Below are 21,643 nucleotides of genomic sequence, written 5' to 3'. Positions count from 1 at the left end.
TGGGGGTCTGCAGTGGCCCCAAGGTGCTGTCACTGCCCCTGGGGCTCACTGGGCCCCCAGCAGCCTTGCCTGAGCCAGGACCTTGTGGCAGGGGGGCACAAGGGGTCTGTTCCCAGCTGGGGAGGTGGGTGACAAGCCAGCTCTGCTTGCTGCTTTTATTGATTCCTTTTGCTCCAACAAGGCAGATGGGGCTGAAATAAAAACCAAAATCACCCAAAACAACCCAAAACCCAGGGGAGGATGGGAAGGAAGGGGGAAGAAGTCCTCCCCCTGTTGTGGGGATGCTGCTGCAAGGGGGGACAGGCAGCCCCCGCAGTGCAGGGGAGCTGGGGGAGGCCAGGCAGGCGCAGCCCGGGTGGGCACCGAGGGCAGAGCAGGACGGACCGTGGGGCCACGCCGGACCCTCACCCCTGTGGGGGCCTGGCCGCGACCCCCCCTTGGTCCCCAGTGTCCCCCCCAACCGTGGCACAGTTCACTCCCCCCATCCCAGCTCGCCTGGCTCCCAGTCCCGCATCCCCCATCCCACCAGCTCCGTGTCTCCAGCCGGGGTCCAGGCTGGGGGGCCGCGGCGCAGCCGGGGTGGGGTCTCAAGATGGGGAGGGGGCTGCCGGTCCCCAGCCTCCCCGGTGGGATCGGCGAGTCCCCCGTTGGTCCCGGGGGGGCGAGGGGGCCGAGCTCAGTCCTGTGCGGGGGCCGGGGGTCTCAGCTGGGGCTGCGGGTCGGGCTGGCTTCCGTGCTGTCGCTCACCAGGCACTCGTTGGACTTGAGGCTGGCCAGGGACTTGCAGCTGGGCAGGGAGGCCAGGGAGCCGCAGAGCCCCAGCATGGAGGGCGTGGGGTCCTTCCCTGCGGGCAGAGCGAGCTGTCCCAGCGTTGGTGTCCCAGCCCTGCCACCCCGGGGGGACAGGGACCGCCTCTCCGGGGGCGACCTGGCTGTCCCTGCGCTGCTGGAGCAGCAGCCCAGCCGTGAGGAGGGGGCTGCTGGGGGGTCTAGACAGCCGGGTGCACGTGGGGAGATGTGCTGAGCCCCGGGGGCACCCTATGGAGGGTGGGGGGTCTTACCCAAGGGCCCCCAGGGCTCCCCCTCGCGCTTGCCCTCGCCCAGGCGCTGGGAGTCGGAGCTGAGGCTGTTCTCGGCCGAGAGCTGGTCGGTGCTCACAAAGCTGTGCCTGCACAGGGACAGCTCTGAGCCCCCGGGGCTGGCACGGCCCTTCTGGCCCTAGCATGGTCCAGGGCAGGGCCGGTCTCTGCCCTCGCTCTGGGGTTACCTTCTGTACAGTTTGCTGTCCGAGCCGCTCTCGTTGCCGTTGAGGGTCCCCAGGGAGGGCCACTGGTTGACCAGGGGTGTCACCATCTCCTTGGAGAGCTGGGCCAGCTGTGGGTTCTCGCAGGGAATCAGCCCCGTCCTGCAGCAAAGGCGGGTGCTCAGCACCTGGCGCAGCCACCAGTGCCGGGGACCTGCCAGGACACGGCCCAGGGAACATGTGGGGCACTGGGGACCACCCAGGGCCTGGGGGCACCCTGGCTGCAGGGACCCCCAGCCCCCCGAGCCCTCTGGCAGCGGCAGCGGGTCCCCACTCACAGCTGCTCCTGCAGCTCCAGGATGACGCCCTCCAGCTCCCTCTTCTCCAGCTGGTTCTGCACCATCACCTCCTCCAGCCGGAGCTTCAGCCGCTTGTTCTCCGCCTCCAGGTCCTTCAGCTGTGACTCCCGCAGCCTCACCAGCTCCTCCAGGTACCCCTGTGTGAGGCCACTGTCAGCGGTGCCCCGCTGCCACCACCCCAATGTCCCCAGGGCCATCCAGAGTGACAAGGAGCGGGCTGGGTTGCCATAGCAGCAGGATGAAGGGCTGAGGGTACCAGGCTGGAGCATCCCGGGGAAGCTGATACCCTGACGGCCCCATCCTGGCTCCCGGTACCTTCTGGGCATAAACAATGCGGAATTTCTGCTCCATCTTGCGCCACTTGTTGTACCAGCTGTCCTCGTCGGTGACCAGGGGCAGGTAGGGGTGTTCAGGTGAGCTGTCCTCGCTTGTGCTGCTCTCCACACTGCCCCGCTCCTCCTCCTCACTCAGGTAGTCATAGCTGGGGGGTGGGGGCTCAGCAGGGGCTGCCACGTGTTCAGGGAGCCCCATCGTGGGGCTGGGGGAGCGCCAGGGGGGTCCCCAGCCCAGGGAGGGCACCCCAGCTCCTACCTCTGCGTGAACTTCAGGTAGGGCGTGTAGTCAATGACCACGGGCGTTTTGCCGTCCATCACCTCTCCCTTCAGGCAGAAGCTGAGCAGAGGCAGTGAGAGGAGGAGGAGAAGGTCAGGGAACCCCAAGGTCGTCGGGGCCCGTGTCCCGCTGTGTCACCTGTCCCAACCTGAAGTCGATGGCGCTGAGCCCGATGAGCATCCCCGTGAGCACCGCGGATTCCTCCCGCAGCATGATGGCCCCGTCATCGTAAAACCGTCTGTGGGGAAACACATGGCTGGATCTGCCCCCCAGCACCCCAAAAACCCACCCTGGCACCCCAAAAACCCACCCTGGCACCCAAAAACCACCCTGGCACCCCAAAAACCCACCCTGGCACCCCAAAAACCCACCCTGGCACACCACACAGCCTCGTGCAGGTGTGGCCAGGGCCAGCAGGGCCGGGGTTGCTCACCTGGTGGTCCGAGTGTCCCGCAGGGCCGTGGAGATGTACTCGGACATTCGCTTCTCCATCAGCGCCACACGGATCCAGGCCCGGCCCTGCGAGGCCTCAGTCCTGAGCATGGGGCTGCCTCGGGGTGCCCCCACATCTGCCCCCCACCCTCCCACCCACCCCCAGCGCTCCGGACACCAGCAGCTGGGGGTCCCCAGGAGCGGCTTCCAGCCCATTCCTCCACAGGGACCCACAGCTGGTGTCCCATGGGGCCCTGTGATGTGGGATGGAGCTGCAGGGGGGCAGGGGAAGGGAGCAAGGTGGGGGCACAGAGGGGTGGGATGGGATGGGATGGGATGGGATGGGATCCATGGGATGGGATGGGATGGGATGGGATGGGATCCATGGGATGGGATCCATGGGATATGATGGGAATGTAGATGAGTCCACGTACCACGGTCAGGGTGGAGTGAATGGAAATGGGCAGATATAGAAATGGGGATGGGGACAAGGACAGGGACAGACAGGACTGGTGCCTTCCTGACCTTGGCCCTGGAGGTGCTGATGTTCTCCATGTTCTCGATGCTGCTGACGCAGTTGTTGGGGACCTTGCTGCAGGCCAGGCGGATGTAATCCCAAAAGCCGCGCTGCCCATCAGAGCTGAACCAGCTGACGGGGCCTGCGGGCACCCACGGGCTGAGCTCAGGGGCTGCTGGGCCAGCAAAGCCCCCCCAGCAGAGCAGGACACCATCCTGACCCATCCTGACCCATCCTGACCCATCCTGACCCATCCTGACCTATCCTGACCCATCCTGACCTATCCTGACCCATCCTGGCCTATCCTGGTCCATCCTGGTCCATCCTGACCCATCCTGGTCCATCCTGACCCATCCTGGTCCATCCTGGTCCCATCCTGGCCCATCCTGGCCCATCCTGGCCCATCCTGGTCCCATCCTGGTCCATCCTGACCCATCCTGGCCAATCCTGACCCATCCTGGCCCATCCTGGTCCATCCTGGTCCATCCTGACCCATCCTGGTCCATCCTGGTCCCATCCTGGCCCATCCTGGCCCATCCTGGCCCCATCCACCACGGGACTCGGGGATGGGGATGGTCCTGGGCCAGCATTACCTTTGAAGCGGTGGCTGAGGATCTGCTCGAGGATGGCAGCAAAGTTAACGAACTCCTCGGAGGAGTCATCGATGGGGTCGGCCGTGTACTTCTCCAGAAGGGTTTTCACTGAGAACCTGGCCAGGGGATGGGGGTGGCAGCTGGGAGCACCCTCCACCCAGCCCCTGGCACGCAGGAGGACTCAGCACCAGAGCAAAGCGCTTTTCCAGCCCTCAGGAGGACTCAGCACCAGAGCAAAGCGCTTTTCCAGCTGTGGGCTCCTGCTCCCGGCAGTGGGAAGAGGGCGTCGGGCTGGGCTGTGCTCGGTGACCCCCGGTCCCCAGGGACCCTGCGGGGCGGCCGCTGCTCCCCGCTGTGCGAGTGGCCAGGAAGGGCGAACAAAGGCCCCCTTCCTCCCCGGCCGTGCGCGGGCGGTGATGGTTTCCCCTTCCGCCCTGCGCTCGTGCTCGGGGCACAGGACTCGGAGCCGAGCCCGGCAGGAGCGGGCGGGATGGGGCAGGTGTTTGCCCGGGGGCGATCACCCGGGCTGGGGGGTCTGGGGGTCTCAGCTGCCTGAGGGGGTCCCCGTGACAGCAGGTGGAGGGTGTCTCATGCTGGCAGTGAGGTCTGGAGGTGCCTCAGGGCGCAGCAGTGAGGTCTGGAGGTGCCTGGTGCAGATCCAGAGGGTCTCCATGTCGTGACAACGGGGTCTTTTAATGCCCCACGCCACGGCAAGGGGATCCATTGGGTCCCCACATCGTGACAGTGGGGTCTGGAGGTGCTCCGTGCCACGGTGAGGAGCCCTGGGCTCCCCAGACCCCAACACGAGGCCCTGGGGGTCCCTGCAAGGTTGCCCAGGCCCCGGTACCTCCCACATCCCCCCAGGCCCGGGCCAGCACTCCCAGCACCAGCAGCCCCTCAGCGGGGTCCCGGGGGTGTCACCCCACCCCCGCACCCCGGCAGGAGCCACCAGCGCCCCCCCACCCCGTCCCTCCACCCCATCCCTGCCCCCCCATCCCGGTCCAGCCGGGATCTCCATGACAACGCTCATCCTCCATCCTTCATCCCCCATCCCCGCCGCTCCGGGGCCCTGACGTCACTTCCTGGGCCCCCGCCCGCATGGGGGTCCCCAACCCCAGCCCCCCCCCGCACCCCTCTGCCCCCATCACCCCCCTCAGCCTCCCCTGTCCCCGCCATCCCCCCCATCCCCGGTGGCCCCCGACACCCGCGCACTGGCCGCCTCCATGTTGTCACCGTGTCCCCAGCCCCCCGTCTCCCCCTTCGCGACCCCCCCAGCCCCTGGAGGTCCCCGAAGCCCCCCCGGAGCTCCCCGGAACCCCCCGGAACGCCCTGGAACCTCCTCGGCCCCGCAGCCCCGGCCCCACCGCCCGCAGCCCCGCGCCCCCCCCGTTCCCGCATCCTCATCCTCATCCTCCTCCTCCCCCCTCCAAATCCCAATTTCCCCCCACTCAAAAAGCGACCGCAGCAACAACAAATCCCCCCAAAGGGTGAAGCGGCGGCGGGGGGGAGGGAAGAACCCCCCAACCCTCCTCCCCACCGCCTCCCCTCCCCGCCCCCCATCTCCTCCATCCCCACCGGCGGTGGTCGCTTCTCCCTCTCCCCGCTCCCTCCCCCCCCCCAATTTTGGGGTGCCCCCCCGGCCGGCCCCGCACCTGCAGACGGTGATGAGGTTTTTCCTCTCCACGGCGATATTCCTGGAGGAAGCTTTCTTGGAGGAGAGCCCCAGAGCCATGGCAGCCGGCACCCAGCTCGCTTCCATGCAGCGGCCCAGCCGCCGCGGCCGCGGGCGGTGCCCCGCACCCCGCGGGGACCCCGCACCCCGCGGCCCCCGCACCCCGCGGCCCCCGCACCCCGCGGGGACCCCGCACCCCGCGGCCCCCGCACCCCGCACCCCGCGGCCCCCGCACCCCGCGGCCCCCGCACCCCGCGGGGACCCCGCACCCCGCGGCCCCCGCACCCCGCGGCTCCCGCACCCCGCGGGGACCCCGCACCCCGCGGCCCCCGCACCCCGCGGCCTCCGCACCCCGCACCCCGCGGCCCCCGCACCCCGCACCCCGCGGGGACCCCGCACCCCGCACCCCGCGGCCCCCGCGCCGCGCAGGCTTTGCTCCGCCGGTGCCCACGCCACGGGCCGTGCGCCGCCCCCCCCCCAAGGGATGCTCTCCCCGCCCCCGGCCCCCCAAATCCCTCTCCGGGGGATGGGGGGGAGAATAAAGCGGGGAGGGCCGGAGTCCCCCGGGGGGGTCCCCACCTGTCCCTCCCGACACGAGGTGCCGCTGGTGGGGGACCCCGGGGGTCAAGCCAAGGGGAGGGGGCTGTTCCCGGCGTTTCTGGGGGGTCTCTTGCCCACCCCGGGGTCAGATCCCCTGCCTCGCCCTGCCTCGATCCCCGTTCTGGGGGGGCTGAGCATCACCCCCACGCGGGGTCTGGGGGGCGAGGGACCCCCTTCACCGGGGCGGGCGGGGGCTGACCGCGCTGGGCGCAACCCCCCCGACCCCGTTTGTCACCGTGCCTCAGTTTCCCGCTGTTGTGACAGAGAAATGGGGAAGGGGCGGGCTGGTGAATCCCACAGCAGCCACGTAAACCCCCACAGCCCCCAAATAAATCAGAGTCACCCTCAGCACACGGACATCCCCCAGGGGACATGTCCCACCTCCTGTGCCCACCGGGGTGCCACACACCGAGGGGCCTCAGCCAAGAGAACCCGGCTGGGGGACAGTGGGGAGGGACCCCCAAAAGCCCCAAGGCTGTGCAGGGAGGGGAGCCCCCGGCAGCGCCCAGATAAGGCCGGGGGGCGTTATCGGGACACCCAGAGGCAGCGCCGCCCCTCCCTCCGCTGCGGCTGCCACCGAGTGCCCAGGCTGGAGCCGCCCGGGCCCAGCGGGGACAGCTCCGGTGTCCCCTCACGGCTGGGGGACACTGCCGGCCCTGCTGCGGGACCGCGGGTGTGCACAGGGGTGTGCAAGGCTCGCCCTCCGCACCCTGGCCCTGCGATCTGCGGTCGGGCTTCGGGGCCGAGGTGATTTTAGGGAGGCTCTAAGAGTGGACACACGCACGGGGATGTGCACAGACACACACAGAGTACACACACAGAGTATCCCGTGGCCCCCGCGGGGTGTCCGGGACCCCACACACACACACACACACACACACACAGTGTACACACACACACAGGGATGGATGTGCACCCCTCACACACACACACACACAGAGTACACACACACACACACACACACACACACACACACACACACACACACACACAGTGTACACACACACACAGAGTGATGGATGTGCACCCCTCACACACACACACACACACACACAGGGATGGACGTGCACCCCTCACACACACACACAGCTGCACGCACCCCTCGCCCCCCTCCGAAGCACCCCACCCCTGTCCCGGGCACCGCAGTGACACCAATCCCTGCACACACGGACACCCCGTCCCCGCGTCCCCCCCGCGCCTCCTCCCCGGGGAACCTCCAGGAACCCCCTTTTTTTTCAATTTTTTTTTAAAAAAGAGAACACCCCAACCCCGCGGAAAGGCGGGGGGGACAAGCGAGGGGATCCCGGGGATTCCCTGCAGGGAAACCCGGAGGTAAAGAGGCCCGGGGGGCCGAGGGGGGGCAGCGGAGCAGGTCCCGGGGTGCCGGGCTGGCTGGGCAGGAGGGGCGCAGCCGGGGCGCAGCTTTACGCCACACGGCAGATGTTGCACCCCGATAACCTTGTTTTTACGGGGGGCCCCGGGGGGGCCGGGTGAGCCCGAGGGGGGCAAGATTAGGGAGGTGAGCGTGACTCAGGCATTGGCGTCTCACACCCGGGCAGCCGCGGGCAGAGCGCGGGCAGGGGCGGCGGAGGCACCCCAGGGGTAGGTGCGGGGTCACCTCGGGGTGTCCCTGGGGCTCGGAGGGGGAGGACGGGGTGGGCGGGGGGATGGCGGGGCTGGGAGGGCACCCTGGGGTGCCCCCTGCCTTGTCGGGAGGTGTTGGGGTGGGAGATGCTGTGGGATGGGGGCGCGGGCTCCATAGGGAGCCAGGGGGGTACATGCGGTGGGAGGGGTCCCAGCCGTGCCCTGTGCATGGTGTGGGATGTATGGACTCCATAGGGAGCCACCAGAGGGGTCCCAGCCGTGCCCTGTGCATGGTGAGGGATGTATGGACTCCATAGGGAACCACCAGAGGGGTCCCAGCCGTGCCCTGTGCATGGTGAGGGATGTATGGGATCCATAGGGAGCCACCAGAGGAGTCCCAGCCATGCCCTGTGCATGGTGAGGGATGTATGGGATCCATAGGGAGCCACCAGAGGAGTCCCAGCCATGCCCTGTGCATGGTGAGGGATGTATGGGATCCATAGGGAGCCACCAGAGGAGTCCCAGCCATGCCCTGTGCATGGTGAGGGATGTATGGGATCCATAGGGAACCACCAGAGGGGTCCCAGCCGTGCCCTGTGCATGGTGAGGGATGTATGGACTCCATAGGGAACCACCAGAGGGGTCCCAGCCGTGCCCTGTGCATGGTGTGGGATGTATGGGCTCCATGCTGACCCGTGTTGGGCACCTGATGGATGAAAGATCCCAGGCACGCCGCATGGATGGCATGGGATGTATGGGCTCCATAGGGAGCCGCGGGGCTGTACCCAGTGCGGGAAGGAGCGGTCCCACCTTGCGGGGACGGTTTGGGATGTGCTGAGTCCACACGGGACCGTGGGAGGGGGCGGGAGGCACCAGCCGTGCCCCGTGGATGGTGCGGGACACGCGGGCTCCACGGAGCCCTGGAGGCTGCGGGACGGATCCCGGACACCGGGCGGGGATGGCGTGGGGTGTGCGGGCTCCATGGGGAGCAGGCGGGGGTGCTGTGGGGTGTGCGGGCTCCATGGGGAGCAGGCGGGGGTGCTGTGGGGTGTTTGGGCTCCATGGGGAGCAGGCGGGGGTGCTGTGGGGTGTGCGGGCTCCATGGGGAGCAGGCGGGGGTGCTGTGGGGTGTGCGGGCTGCACAGGGAGCTCCACAGGCGGGGTTCGGGGTCCCCGCAGCGCCCCGGGGCTCGTGGGGCGGGCCGCGCTCCATCCCTGCCGTGCTCTGCTGGAGCCTGGGCTCCGTGCGGGGCTCTGCGGGCACGGGGATGCGTTGGGCGGTCCCGGTGCTCTCGCTGCCAGGCTCCGCAGCACCCCGCGGCTTCCCGGCCCCGCAGCCCGGCCCGGGGCGCTGCGGGGCAGAGCGGGGGGCAGCGGGCGGAGCGGGGCGGGGGCCGACGCCCGGTGTCGGGCGTTATCAGTGGGGCACAGCCCGGAGCACCGGGCTGATGCAAGAGCCGCCGGCGGGGCTGGGGGGGCCGGGGGGGCCCGGGCCGGGCCGGGCTGGGGGGCCGGGGGCCGCCGGCCCCGGGGCCAGGCGGGGCAGGAAGGACACGGCCGAGTCAGAGGCTGCCGTCCAGCCCGCGGCCCCGCCGCCGCTCCCGCGCCCCGCCGGGGATCCCGTGTGGCCCCGCCGGGGATCCCGTGTGGTCCCGCCGGGGATCCCGTGTGGCCCCGCCGGGGATCCCGTGGCCCCCGCGGGGTGTCCGGGACCCCACCCCGGCTCCCGCCACCCCCGGCCGGGAGCGAGCTCCTGCATCACCCTGGTGAGATCTGGGGGGGCTGGCTCCCCCCAAAGCCCCCCATGCCCTGCCGCTGCCCCCGAGCCCCCATGTGGGGTCCCTGGGCCGGGGTGGCGGGGGACAACCGGACCGCCTCGTCCCCCCAGCCCAGGCTGTGGGGGTCCCCACGGGGGGCTGGAACAGCGGGTTTGGGGGTCCCGGGTCATGACAGCCCTCCTCAGACACCGTGGGTGGGGCGGGCGGGGGTCGCGGTGAGGAGGTTTCGGGGGGGGGGTCCGGACCCCCGGGTCCCTCCGGGGCTGCCCCGGGGGGGGCGGAGTGCGGGGAGGGCGCCCCCTGGCGGCTGTCCCGGGGGGCAGCTGCGGGGGGGGCCGGGGGGGACAGGGGGGGACAGGGGACACTCGGGGGTCACAGGGGGGACACAGGGGGGACAGAGGACAAGAGGGGGTCGCAGGGGGTGCAGGCACTGGCTGCTGCAGAGGAGCTGGGGGCTGATGGAAGGGCAGCACGGCTGCTCACCCCGCCCGGCTTTGGGGTGCCCCTCACTGAAGCTGTGCCTCAGTTTCCCCCCTTCTCCCCCCTCCCCTGCTCTGCCGGGGGCCGGGGCCGTGTGCTGGGGTATCAGGGCACTGTGTGCGAGACCCCAGCCCGCCTGTGTGGGACTGTGCGGGACCCTCATACATGTGCAAGGGGCTGAGTAGGACCCCAGACGTGCGTGGGTCTGTACAGGACCCCCGCCCACACCCGAGAGGGTCGGGTGGGATCCCAGTCCCTGAGCGTGGGTCCATACGGGACCCGACCCCCGGGTGCGGGGCCTGACCCTGAGCACAGGGCACGGCGTGCGTGGGCACGGCTGCTCAGGGCAGGATGCCGCGTCCCTGGTGGGAAACTGCCGGGGCTCTGCCGCGTCCTGACGTCGGTTCCCATCCCGGATGGCGACAGGGCAGGGCACGACTTCCCCGGGGATCCCCAACCCCAGGACCTCCCAGCCCGTGGGGAGCGGCTTAGGCAGGCGGGGGCTGCGGGAACGGCGGCGGCGTCCAGCCCCAGCCCCATCCCCCGGGACAAGCCCCGGTCCCGGGGGCACCGAGCGATGCCCTGCTCTCCGCTAACTTGTTCTCTCTCGTCTCCCCGCGCCCGCCCCGCAGAGCGCCGGGCTATGGTGGCACCGGGCTGAGCGCCGGGACGCGCCGAGGCTGCAGCGGGGGCCGAGCCCGGAGCCATGGAGGGGCCCGGCCAGGTAGGGACCCCCGGCCCCCCGGCACGGCCCCGGCCTTGGGGGTGCCGGACCCTGCTGACCCCCTTCTCTCTGCCCCACAGGAGGCCTACGAGGAGGGGATGAGGAGGACCCTGGACCCCGAAGGCTACGAAGACCCCGGCCTGAGGAGCTCTCACCTGTCACTGGGCGAGATGAGCAGTGAGTGGCTCCGGGGGTGCTGGGGGGCACCGTGGGCACCAGAACTGCACAGGGGCGGCATTGCATGGGCACCAGAGCCATGGGGACACCAGAACTGCACAGGGGTGGCATTGCATGGGCACCAGAGCCATGGGGACACCAGAACTGCACAGGGACGGCATTGCATGGGCACCAGTGCCATGGGGGTGCCAGAACTGCACAGGGATGGCAGAGCGTGGGTACCGGTGTGTCACCCCGCACTGCAGAGGTGACAGTGTTGGACGGACGGGTGACAGCTTTGCAGCGGTGATGGCACCACAGGGGCACCGGCACCGGCTGGGTGCCAGCACTGCAGGGGCACCAGTGGCTCGAGGCTGCAGCAGAGTTTTGTGGGTGCAGCGCTGCAGGGGCACCAGCACGGCTCAGGGGCGTTGCACGGGCACCAGCAGTGCATGGTGGCGGGCGTTCGGTGGCTGCCAGCTTCTCGTGGGCACGCACGGCGGATCGGCCCCGCGTCGCACGGCTGCCAGCACGGCAGGGGCACGATGCATGGGATGCACAGATGTGTTGCATGAGCACAGCGTTGCACAGGCGTCTTGCACGGATGGGTGCCAGCGTGGCACGGGCAGCGGGGCTCGCTCGGAGCCCGGGCTCAGGCAGGGACACCCACCCTCAGGGCGGCATCACCCAAAGGCAGCGGGTCCCTCTGCGAGGCCCTGGAGCCGTGAGGTGCCACCTCCAGCCGCGGGTACCTGAAGCGGGGCTGAGTTTGGGGACACGCGAGGTCCTCGAGGCCACCGGGAGGGAAGGGAGGGGAATCTGGGGCTCTGCGTGCGGCGCAGCATCCCCTTGCCCCAGGCACGGCTGTTCCGGAGCTGCCACCCTGAGGTGTTTGGGCTCGGGTCCCCCGCGGGGGTGACACGGCTCGGGGTAACGCTGCCGCCTGTTCTGCGCAGGGGCCGGCGCTGGCATCGGGTCCCCCCTGCGGGCGTGGAGGGCCAGGGCCGAGGAGATGAAGCCCCTGCGGTGAGTCCCCAAAGCGGGGAGGGGGCTGTGCCTGCCCGGCTGGCATCCCCGGGGGAGGCCGGTGGCACCCGCGGTGCCCGGCGCTGAACCCCCGTGCCCGCGGTGTGTGTTTTGCAGCCAGTATCTGCCCGGCCGCCGGGGATTTTATGACCTGGATGGGAAGAGGCGCTCGGTCGGGGCCCCCCCGGGACACCCCAGCCGTGGCGAAGGGCAGCGTGAGTGACCTCGGGGGCCCCGGGGGCCAAAGCCCACCCCGGCGTCCCCCCCACCCCGAGCCCGGCCCCGTGTCCCACCCGCCGCGGGGTGACGGTCACCCGGGCGTCAGGGCACGCCGCGGGGTGACCGCTGCCACTTGCCCGTAATCGCCCACTGATTGAGGATAAATAAAGTCTTTGTTTGGGGTGAGGACAAGAACCACTCGGGGCTGAACGCTGGCTGGCGCCGGGCGGCTCGGTGGCGGTGGCGGCGGGCAGGGACGAGGACACGCTCGTGCCCACGTGCCACGGGCAGCACTCTCGGGGACACGGGGACAGCGGACGCGCCCCATCCCCGCTCCCATGGGCGCAGCATCCTTCCCCCGGCGGGGCGGGATCTCGCAGCATCCCCCCGCCGGGTGACCTGGCTGGGGACCCCGAGGGGACCGCGGTGGTCCCCGTGGAGGGCGGAGGGGACGGGGTGAGCCTGTCCCCACGGTGGGGTGACAGCGGGCGGGCGGGAGCCGCGCTGGTGTTTACTGTCAGCAAAGGAAGTGCTGCGGGATTTACGGTGCACGCAGGGCGGCCGCGGGGATCCGGCCCCACTTTATAGGGACGGAGCCGCGGGGACATGGGGAGCGCAGGGGGGGCCGCAGGTAGGCAGGGGACGGGGACAGGGACAGCTCGGGGCTCAGGCTGCCCGGGGATGTGCTGTCCCCGGGTCCCCATTCCAGTGGCCGTGCTCGGTCCTGGGGCTGTGCCGGTGGCGGGGCGGTGGCCACGAGCCCCGTGCTCCGGTGATGTCTCCAGACTGTCACCCTGCCCCAGGAGCCGGGCTGTGGGGATGTGACAGGACCGAGGGGGGCACCGGCTGGGCGAGAGGTGGCGGAGGGGGGCGTCCAGCAAAGTCCAGCTGGGCCTGGGGTGGGGCACAGCCAGCGAGCGCCCAGCAGGGCTGGGGGTGATGGAGCAGGGGACACGTCCAGGTGACCCCAAAGGGGGCTGGGACGGGTGTGATGACAGAAGGCACCTCAAGCACACCCGGGGGGTTCCGGGCTGGGGCAGGGACCAGCTAACGCAGTGCTGGCTCCACTTGCAGCTGTGTCAGTGACCGATGTGGACCTGGAGGCAGGGGGAAGCAGGAGGCTCCTGTCCCAGCAGGACACCCATGAGGTGGGTGCTGCCCCAGGGACCCCCATTCCCTCCCCATTCTGGGGTGGGTGGGCTGTGGCGACCCTGGGACCAACCTCACAACTCAGCCCTGGGGGTACCAGGCCATAGTGGGGGGATGCTGAGCGTCCCGGGGGTCCCCAGTGTGGCCAGGGACACCCTGACCCCTGCACCTCCGGCTGCAGGGATACGTGGAGCTGCACGAGCTGGTCCTGGACAATGCAAAGGACTTGTGCTGGATGGAGGCCGGCCACTGGCTCCAGCTGGAGGAGGACTTCCAGGAATCAGGGGACTGGAGCCAGCCCCATCTCTCCTTCCTGACCTACCACAGCCTCCTGGAGATCCGCCGGGCTTTGAGCAAAGGTGGGGACAGCTCTGGAGCGCAGCGGGAGGGTGGCGAGGGCCCCGCGCTGACTGGCTGGTGACACTGCTGTCCCCACAGGTGCCATTCTCCTCGATGTGGAGGCCAACGCGCTGCCGGCCATCGTCCACATCGTCCTGGACCAGCTGATCTACGAGGGGCAGCTGAAGCCGCAGGACAGGGACGATGTCATGAGGACGCTGCTCCTGCGCCACAGGTACAGCCAGGGCCGGTGGTCCCGGGGGGATCCCAAGCTCTGGGACCCTCCCAGTGTGCCCAGCTCAGGCTCAGGATGGGAAAGCTTTGCCCCTCAGCCCCTCTGGAGGCAGCCACGGCGCTGCCTGGGGGAGGAATTGGTGCTGCCGGGGTGTCTGACACCGCCCCCGATGTTTGCAGCCACCCCACCGAGGATGAGTCGGTGTGGACGATGCCGCCGGCGCTGGTGCAGCGCTCGGGCACCGCCCGGGGGGACGTGGAGCGGCCGCTGCTGAGGGAGCAGCGGCCCGTGGAGATGAGCAGGATGGCAGGGAAGGAGCAGGTGAGCGGGGACAGGGGGCACGGGGGGCACTGGGGACACTGGGGTGTGGGGCTGGGAGCGGGAGATGCACACAGGGTCCCCACACACCTCGGCACACGCAGGTGCGCACACCAGGCGTGCCCACACACACACACGGGCAGAGGGGGACACACAGGGACCAGTGGGGGACGCTTCGGGGACAGAGGGGGGGACTCAGAAATAGTGGGGGACACGCTGGGGATGGAGGGGGAGATGCAGGGGAACAAGCAGGGGGTGCTGGGTGACACACAGGGGCAGAGTGGGGGGACATGCAGGGGACCATGGGGGACGGCCACCAAGGCTGCCTGGCTGATTCCTACCATCCATCTGCCTGCAACAGAGCGGGGTCCCCAAACCCCAACTCCTGGAGACAATCCCACAGGGTGCTGAGGCCACTCTGGTCCTTGTGGGTGAGTGGTCAGCGGGATGGTGGGTGCTGGGCTGGCTGATGAGTGCTGGGCTGGCTGATGGGTGCTGGGCTGGGTGATGGGTGCTGGGCTGGGGGTGCAGGCTCGGGGGGCAGGTGCAGGCTCGGGGGTGCAGGGGGAGCTTTGCCACGTGCCCCTCGCTGCGCTCGCTCACGCGTCGCTTTTCTTGTGCCTTTTTTGCCTCTCCCTGTCCTCAGCTCTCGCCGCCGCCTGCTGCTGCTCAGCGCTGCTCTCTGGGCCCCTGTCCCCATGTCCCTGGTCCCTGTGTCCTCATGCCTCTGTGTCCCCTGTGTCCCCATGTCCCCATACGCCCATGCTCCATCCACGCGTGTCTGTGTGTCCATGTGTCCGTGTGTCCCTGTGCCCATGTCCCACATCCCTACCCCTGTGCCTCAGTGTCCTTGTCTTCGTGCCCCTCTCCCGTTCTTTGTCCCCATGTCTCCGTGTCACCTCGTCTCCATTCCTGATGTCCCCGTGTTTTGCTGTCCCTGTGTCTGTGTGCTCCCACGTCCCCGTCCCCACGGTCCCTGTGCATGGTCCCCCATGATCCCTGTCCCGTCCCATCCTCCCCCAGGCTGTGCAGCCTTCCTGGAGCAGCCAATGCTGGCCTTTGTGCGCCTGAAGGACGCAGTGACACTGGACGGTGTCCTCGACGTGTCCATCCCCGTCCGCTTCCTCGTCGTGGTCCTGGGGCCCGACACCCCCCAGATCAGCTACCACGAGATCGGCCGCGCCATCGGCACCATGATGTCCGAGAGGGTACGGGTCACCCGCCAGTGCCACCGCCCCCAGCACCCTGGGGCTGCAGCTTGTCCCCCTGTGCCGCGTCCCTCCCTGACCCCCATGTCCCCGTGCCTCCTGGTGCCATGCCCGTGTCCCCATGACCGTGTCCTCACCTCCCTATGTCCCCTTACCCCCGTGTCCCCGTGTCCCCCTCGCCCCGTGGCCCCGCTGCGGGTGTCCAGCAGCTCCCGGGTGCCGGCTCCCCTGAGTCCCTGGCGCCCCTCAGGTGTTTCGCAGGGACGCGTACCTGGCCGAGGCCCGGCAGGAGCTGCTGCAGGGTGTGGAGGATTTCCTGGGTGCCAGCATCGTCCTGCCGCCCACCGAGGCCCCCAACGAGCAGCTGCTCCGGGCCCTGGTGCCGCTGCAGCGGGAGCTGCTCCGGCGGCGCTACCAGCCCCTCGAGAAGCTGCACATCGGGGACTTCCTAAAGGATCTGGGTACGGCAGGGACCCCCCGCAATCCCCGGGCCCCGTGGCCGGCGGGACATCGCCTCACGGCCACCCGATGTGTCCCCAGGCCCGGACAAGACCGCGGCTGAGGAGGACGACGACCCCCTGCGCAGGACGGGGCGGCCTTTTGGGGGGCTGGTGCGGGACATCCGCCGCCGGTACCCCAAATACCTCAGCGACATCAAGGACGCCCTCAACCCCCAGTGCCTGGCCGCCGTCATCTTCATCTACTTCGCGGCGCTGTCACCCGCTATCACCTTCGGGGGCTTGCTGGGTAAGGGGAGGGACAGGCCGGGGACGCTCCCGGGGACGGGGATGTCCTCGCAGCTGGGCGTGGGGAGGGGGCGCAGCCCTGTCCCCCCACCCGGCACCCACCGGCCCCGCTCCCCGGCAGGTGAGAAGACCAAGGGGATGATGGGGGTGTCGGAGCTGCTCATCTCCACCTGTGTGCAGTGCGTGCTCTTCAGCCTCCTCAGCGCCCAGCCCCTGCTCGTCGTCGGCTTCTCGGGACCCCTCCTCGTCTTTGAGGAAGCCTTTTACTCGGTGGGTGCCCCCTGCACCCCTGGGTGCACCCCAGCTGCCACCAGCTGTCCCCACAGCGAGGCTGGGGTGTCTCCACGAGCCTCAGGACAGGGACAGGGACAGGGACAGGGACAGGGACAGGGTGCAGCTGCGAGGGGGGTGGCACAGGGAGGATGGCACAGGGGGGTGTGTGGGGGTGATGCCACCCGTGTGATGACCCAGGGGTGACACCACACAGGTAGAGCCACCCAGGTGGTGGCCGTGGGGTGATGTGAGGGGCATGACAGCACGTGGGTGACGCCAGGCAGCTGACCCTCCGTGGGTGCCACCCCGTGGGCGATGCCAGGCGGGTGCTGCTGGGCAGGTGATCCCATGGGGATCCAGGAAGGGTAGCCAGGGACCGGCACCCCCATCCCGGGAAGGAGGAGCCGCCGTGGGTCCAGCTGGGTGCTCATGCCGGGGGCTCCAGGGGCCTGACAGGGCTGTGCCCTCTGGCTCCCCAGTTCTGCAGCAGCAATGGCATGGAATACATCGTGGGACGGGTCTGGATCGGCTTCTGGCTGATCCTGCTGGTGCTGGTGGTGGTGGCCTGCGAGGGCAGCTTCCTGGTGCGCTACCTGTCCCGCTACACCCAGGAGATCTTCTCCTTCCTCATCTCCCTCATCTTCATCTTTGAGACCTTCTCCAAGCTGGTCACGGTGAGGGACACGGGGGTCCCACGGTGGGGGTGGGGGGCTGCAGATTGTTTCCCACATGGAAACCCAGGTTTCTGTGATTCTGTAATCCATGCTTCTCCCTGCAGAGGCATTTTGGGGCACGCAGAACAGCCCCTGCTCTGCTCCCGCTTCCAAAACCACACAAAAAATCAATTCTAAAAACACCCTCGGCTCAATCTGTGCTGAGCTCTCGGCCTCACCCCTGGTTCACATCCTGAACCCACTGGGAAGGTGCCACAGGGCTCCCAGCATGGCAGGGGGGACAGGGGATCCCCATCCCCACTCTCACTCTCCCCTCTTCCCTCCCCAGATTTTCAAGACTCACCCTCTGAAGGAGACGTACGACTCGCAGGCTGGCCACCAGCCCAACACGGCGCTGCTGTCCCTCGTCCTCATGGCCGGCACCTTCTTCCTGGCCTTCTTCCTCCGCAAGTTCAAGAACAGCTCCTTCCTGCCCGGCAAGGTGAGGATCCCCTGCACGCAGGGGCCAAGCGGGGTTCAGAGCGTGCAAAGTCATCGCCTGTTCCTGCAGGGGAGGGGGCGGCAGGACCCCCGGCCTGGGGGCCCCCGCGGGTTTCTCACGGTGTCCCCACAGGTCCGGCGCTTGATCGGGGACTTCGGGGTGCCCATTTCCATCTTCATCATGGCGCTGGCCGACTTCTTCATCAAAGAAACCTACACCCAGGTCTGGGAGGGCAGGGCTGGGGGGGGACGGGTGTCCCTGCACAGGGAGCTGGGAGCTCGTCCCCGTGTCCCACCCCTCACTCCCCCATCTCTGCTCCCATCCAGAAACTGAGCGTCCCCAAAGGGCTGCAGGTCACCAACCCGACTGCCCGGGGCTGGTTTATCCCCCCCATGGGGATCACAACCAAGTTCCCCATCTGGATGATGTTTGCCTCCGTGATTCCTGCCCTTCTGGTCTTCATCCTCATCTTCCTCGAGACGCAGATCACCACGTGAGGATGGAGATGTGGGCAGGGGAGGGCTGGGGGGTGCCTGCTGGCTTGGGGGCAGGGGGGACCTCCCCGAGGCGCTGCGTCACCGACTGGTCCCCGTGTCCCCACAGCCTCATCGTCAGCAAGCCCGAGAGGAAACTGGTGAAGGGCACTGGCTTCCACCTGGACCTGCTGCTGATCGTGGTCATGGGGGGGCTGGCAGCCCTTTTCGGGATGCCCTGGCTCAGTGCCACCACCGTCCGCACCATCACCCACGCCAACGCCCTCACCGTCATGAGCAAAACCTCTGCTCCGGGCGAGAAATCCCAGATCCTGGAGGTCAAGGAGCAGCGCATCAGCGGCCTGTTGGTGGCTGTGCTCGTTGGTGAGCTGGGGAGGGGTCCCCAGATGGGCAGGGAGGGTCGGGGGTCCCCAGGGACTCTCCCCAACCTCTCTTTCTCCCCCGCAGGCGTCTCCATCCTGATGGAGCCCATCCTGAAGTACATCCCTCTGGCCGTGCTCTTCGGCATCTTCCTCTACATGGGGGTCACCTCCCTGTTCGGGATCCAGCTCTTCGACCGCATCCTGCTCCTGCTGAAGCCCCCCAAGTACCACCCCGATGAGCCCTACGTCACCCGGGTGAGTGCGCCCCGCGTGACCCCCGTGGGTGGCTGTGGGTTTGGGGGTGTCCTGGCCTCTGACACCCCTGCAGCTGCTCAGGGCTCCCCAGAGAGCCTCCTCCTCCAGCGCTGAGCGTCGCTGGGTTCCCTGGGACACCAGGAAGGGCGTGGGATGCTGTCCCTGTCCTCAACCCTCAGCTCCTCTTCCCACAGGTCAAGACTTGGAGGATGCACCTCTTCACCTTCACCCAGATCATCTTTCTGGTGGTGCTGTGGGTGGTGAAGTCCACCCCAGCCTCGCTGGCGCTGCCCTTCGTCCTCATCCTCACCGTGCCCCTGCGGCGCTTCCTGCTCCCCAGGATCTTCCGGGACATCGAGCTCAAATGTGTACGTGGCCCTGGCACCCCCATCCCTGTCCCCAGCCCCACCTCTCTCCCTGCTCCTGCTCCAGTCCTCATCTGGTCCCTGTTCTCCCCCCCATCCCCATCTCTGGCACCATCTGCATCCCTCATTCCCACCCGTGTCCCCATCCTCACCCCATCCCTGCCCCATCCCTGCCCCATCCCGGCCCCCACCTCCTCCTCCTCCATCCCCGTCAGTGTCCCTCAGTCCTGTCCCCTCCCCTGTGCCCCCCTGACGGCCTCTCCTCTGTCCAGCTGGACGCAGATGACGCCGTGGTGACATTTGACGAGGCCGAGGGGACGGACGTGTACGACGAGGTGCAGATGCCCAGTTAAGGGCCGGCCCCCGCCACCCCCCAGCCCCGCTTCCACCTGCAGTGCTGCCATCCCGGGGCCACCGGGCAACCAGGAAGGGCTGGGGACACGGTCCCCACCTGCCCACCCTGGGGACGGAGCCTTTTCTGCTCTTTCCGCGTTTTTGTCGATTTTTAAAAATATTTTGGATGATGTGATCTCACCCCGCTTTGCTGGGGAAGGGCTGCCTGGGCTGGCCCCACGAGCCACCCTCCACCCGTGGCAAGCTGGGATGTGTCACTGTCCCGTCCCCAGGGCCACCGCCAGCCACCCAGCGAGGGGAGGAGCTGGAGGAAGACCCTGGAGGGAGGAGGAAGGCAGGGACAGAGATACAGCAGATGGGACCCTCCCCACTGCCCCCCTCCCGGGGGAGCCCCCCCAGCTCAGCCCAGCCCCTCTCCCCAGCTGAACTTTGAACAAGCTGGGACGGAGCCCTCACCCTGTGGAGCCCTTTTCCCATTTTTTCCCATTTTTTCCCATTTTTTCCCATTTTTTCCCATTTTTCCCCATTTTTTCCCATTTTTTCCCATTTTTTCCCCATTTTTTCCCATTTTTTCCCATTTTTCCCATTTTTTCCCATTTTTTTCCCATTTTTTCCCATTTTTTCCCATTTTTTCCCATTTTTTCCCATTTTTCCCATTTTTCCCCATTTTTCCCCATTTTTTCCCATTTTTTCCCATTTTTCCCCATTTTTTCCCATTTTTTCCCATTTTTTCCCATTTTTTCCCATTTTTCCCCATTTTTCCCCATTTTTCCCCATTTTTCCCCATTTTTCCCCATTTTTTCCCATTTTTCCCATTTTTTCCCATTTTTCCCATTTTTCCCATTTTTTCCCATTTTTTCCCATTTTTTCCTATTTTTTCCCATTTTTTTCCCATTTTTTTCCATTTTTTCCCATTTTTTTCCCATTTTTTCCCCATTTTTTCCCATTTTTCCCATCACTTGCTCCGTGGGATCCCTGCAGCTGCTCCACTGCGATCCCAGCACGTCCCGGAGTCAGGATGTAAATAGCCCAGCAAGGGGGTTCACACATTTACAACAAAAACAATCACGCTAAAAACACACCAAAAAAAAAAAAAAAAAAGCTTCCAATTGTGCTGCTGCTTCTGCAGGTAGAATTCACTTAGAACCAAGCAAAAATAGAAAAAAAAAAAAAAAAAAAGGTTGAAAAAACACCATAAAAATAGGAAACAAAAAAAAAAATAGCTGCAAGGAGTGATCTGTATATTTGATGCTACTGGGGGGTTTGTAATTTATTTTTCGGGCTGGTTGTGCCCCGCTGCAGTGGGGCCATGTGCGTGTGTGTATATACTAGAGAATTAGAGCAAAATCTAGAATTTTTTAGAAAAGATGATTTTAAGAGATCCTGGTCAGGGCCTAAACTCTATGGACCAGTCTGGCAGCACCATTTTACTGATAAGTTAGTGGTAATTAGTTAATTAGTCCTCTTTATTTTTATAGCATTTCAGGTAACTCTGTGTAGTTTTTCCCTGATTTTTCCCTGGCTTGCTCCCCATGTCTTGCCCCATTTTCCTTGGGATCCTTCCCAGTCCAGCCGAGCATCCCCTGATCCTGCCAGGGCTGATTCTGCAAGGGTTGGATGTGCCCAGGGTGCAGAGCACCAGATCAGGTTCCAAATTTGCTCCTTTTTGCATAAATCAGAGCAGGGGATCCCAAAATCAGCATGGGGGGGGTGGGAAGGGGCAGCCACAGCCAGGGCTGTGCTGCCTCGTGTTTGGGTTGGTTTAGTTTTATTAATTACGTGTCTGAAATAAAAATGTTTTGATCTTTGGGGGTTTCTCCTTCCCTTCCCCACACCTTTGTATCAGGCTTTAATAAACAAATTAATAAAATCAGAAAGGAAACGGGGGTTTTCTTTCCAGCCGGGAATTTTCTGGGACGGTGCCCTGATTTCCCCCCAGATGAGAGGAGCAGCATCTTCTGAGGGTGTCCATCCCCCAGGATCCCCAAATCCTCGCTGCATCCCAGCACTGGGGATCGCTCCCCGGGATCACCCCAGGCTGCTCCACAGCCATCCCCGGAATCTCATCCCCCTCCAGCTCCCTGAACCCCGGGGCTGTGCCCATTCCAGGGATGGGGAATTTCCAATCCCGTGCTGCTGGCACAGGACACAGAGCAGCCCCAGCCCCTGGGCTGACCCCGATTATCCATAATCCCATTGAGGAATGGGTGACACCGGCTCCATCGGCGGGGCCGTGGGAAGGGCCATGCCCGCTCGCCCCCAGCCTTTCCACGGGGCAGGAATTGCGAGCAGCACCCGCAACCGCTCCGGACCGGAGCCCCAAAGCCTCTCGGGGGCCGGGAGAAATCCCAGAGTGGCCACCGGGCTGTCCCAAGCCCAGCACAGCTGCCAGCCC

General features: G+C 66.9%; 2 protein-coding genes across 6 annotated transcripts; one reads left to right on the top strand and one right to left on the bottom strand.

Moving 5' to 3' along the window:
- Positions 1-141: 141 nt before the first annotated feature.
- Positions 142-5,551, bottom strand: RUNDC3A (RUN domain containing 3A). Of its 2 annotated transcripts, none has more exons than XM_086864371.1 (11): positions 5,409-5,551; positions 3,757-3,872; positions 3,172-3,305; positions 2,648-2,733; positions 2,363-2,452; positions 2,194-2,274; positions 1,918-2,083; positions 1,582-1,739; positions 1,268-1,457; positions 1,062-1,168; positions 142-845 (listed from the first exon to the last, which is right to left on the bottom strand). In XM_086864371.1, exons 1-11 carry the CDS (start codon positions 5,513-5,515, stop codon positions 677-679), a joined length of 1,404 nt encoding a protein of 467 aa, XP_086720497.1. In that variant the 5' UTR covers positions 5,516-5,551; the 3' UTR covers positions 142-676. The 2 variants fall into 2 exon arrangements, with proteins under 2 accessions (XP_086720497.1, XP_086720498.1); XM_086864372.1 differs by having other exon boundaries at positions 1,268-1,405; positions 5,409-5,549.
- Positions 5,552-7,548: 1,997 nt separating this feature from the next.
- Positions 7,549-20,427, top strand: SLC4A1 (solute carrier family 4 member 1 (Diego blood group)). Of its 4 annotated transcripts, XM_086864319.1 has the most exons (22): positions 7,576-7,630; positions 10,503-10,594; positions 10,675-10,771; positions 11,707-11,776; positions 11,894-11,991; positions 13,070-13,143; positions 13,326-13,503; positions 13,583-13,718; positions 13,898-14,039; positions 14,398-14,467; positions 15,060-15,244; positions 15,495-15,705; positions 15,785-15,991; positions 16,112-16,260; positions 16,743-16,937; positions 17,266-17,418; positions 17,551-17,640; positions 17,745-17,911; positions 18,022-18,275; positions 18,360-18,529; positions 18,724-18,897; positions 19,167-19,710. In XM_086864319.1, the coding sequence occupies exons 2-22, from the start codon at positions 10,577-10,579 to the stop codon at positions 19,245-19,247; spliced, it is 2,919 nt and encodes a 972-aa protein (XP_086720445.1). In that variant the 5' UTR covers positions 7,576-7,630; positions 10,503-10,576; the 3' UTR covers positions 19,248-19,710. The 4 variants fall into 4 exon arrangements, with proteins under 4 accessions (XP_086720446.1, XP_086720448.1, XP_086720445.1 ...); XM_086864320.1 differs by lacking the exon at positions 10,503-10,594 and having other exon boundaries at positions 7,549-7,630; XM_086864321.1 differs by lacking the exons at positions 11,707-11,776; positions 11,894-11,991 and having other exon boundaries at positions 7,577-7,630.
- Positions 20,428-21,643: the final 1,216 nt, after the last annotated feature.

The sequence above is a fragment of the Cyanistes caeruleus genome, chromosome 27 (genome assembly GCF_971803275.1).
Source record: "Cyanistes caeruleus chromosome 27, bCyaCae1.hap1.1, whole genome shotgun sequence".
In the NCBI taxonomy this organism is placed as follows: Eukaryota; Metazoa; Chordata; class Aves; order Passeriformes; family Paridae; genus Cyanistes; species Cyanistes caeruleus.
The sequence above is the reverse complement of the archived record's forward strand: the minus strand, read 5'-3'. Positions and strand labels throughout refer to the sequence as shown.

Bases quoted from the DNA above. Each gene is read 5' to 3' on its own strand.
- RUNDC3A (XM_086864371.1), bottom strand. From the start codon at position 5,515: ATGGAAGCGAGCTGGGTGCCGGCTGCCATGGCTCTGGGGCTCTCCTCC. The intron at 2,734-3,171 runs GTCAGGAAGGCA...GAGGCCTCGCAG, and splicing joins TCAGCACCTCCAGGGCCAAG to GGCCGGGCCTGGATCCGTGT. The intron at 2,275-2,362 runs GTTGGGACAGGT...GCCTCTGCTCAG, and splicing joins CTCAGCGCCATCGACTTCAG to CTTCTGCCTGAAGGGAGAGG.
- SLC4A1 (XM_086864319.1), top strand. The intron at 15,706-15,784 runs GTACGGCAGGGA...ATGTGTCCCCAG, and splicing joins GGACTTCCTAAAGGATCTGG to GCCCGGACAAGACCGCGGCT. The intron at 17,641-17,744 runs GTCTGGGAGGGC...GCTCCCATCCAG, and splicing joins TCAAAGAAACCTACACCCAG to AAACTGAGCGTCCCCAAAGG.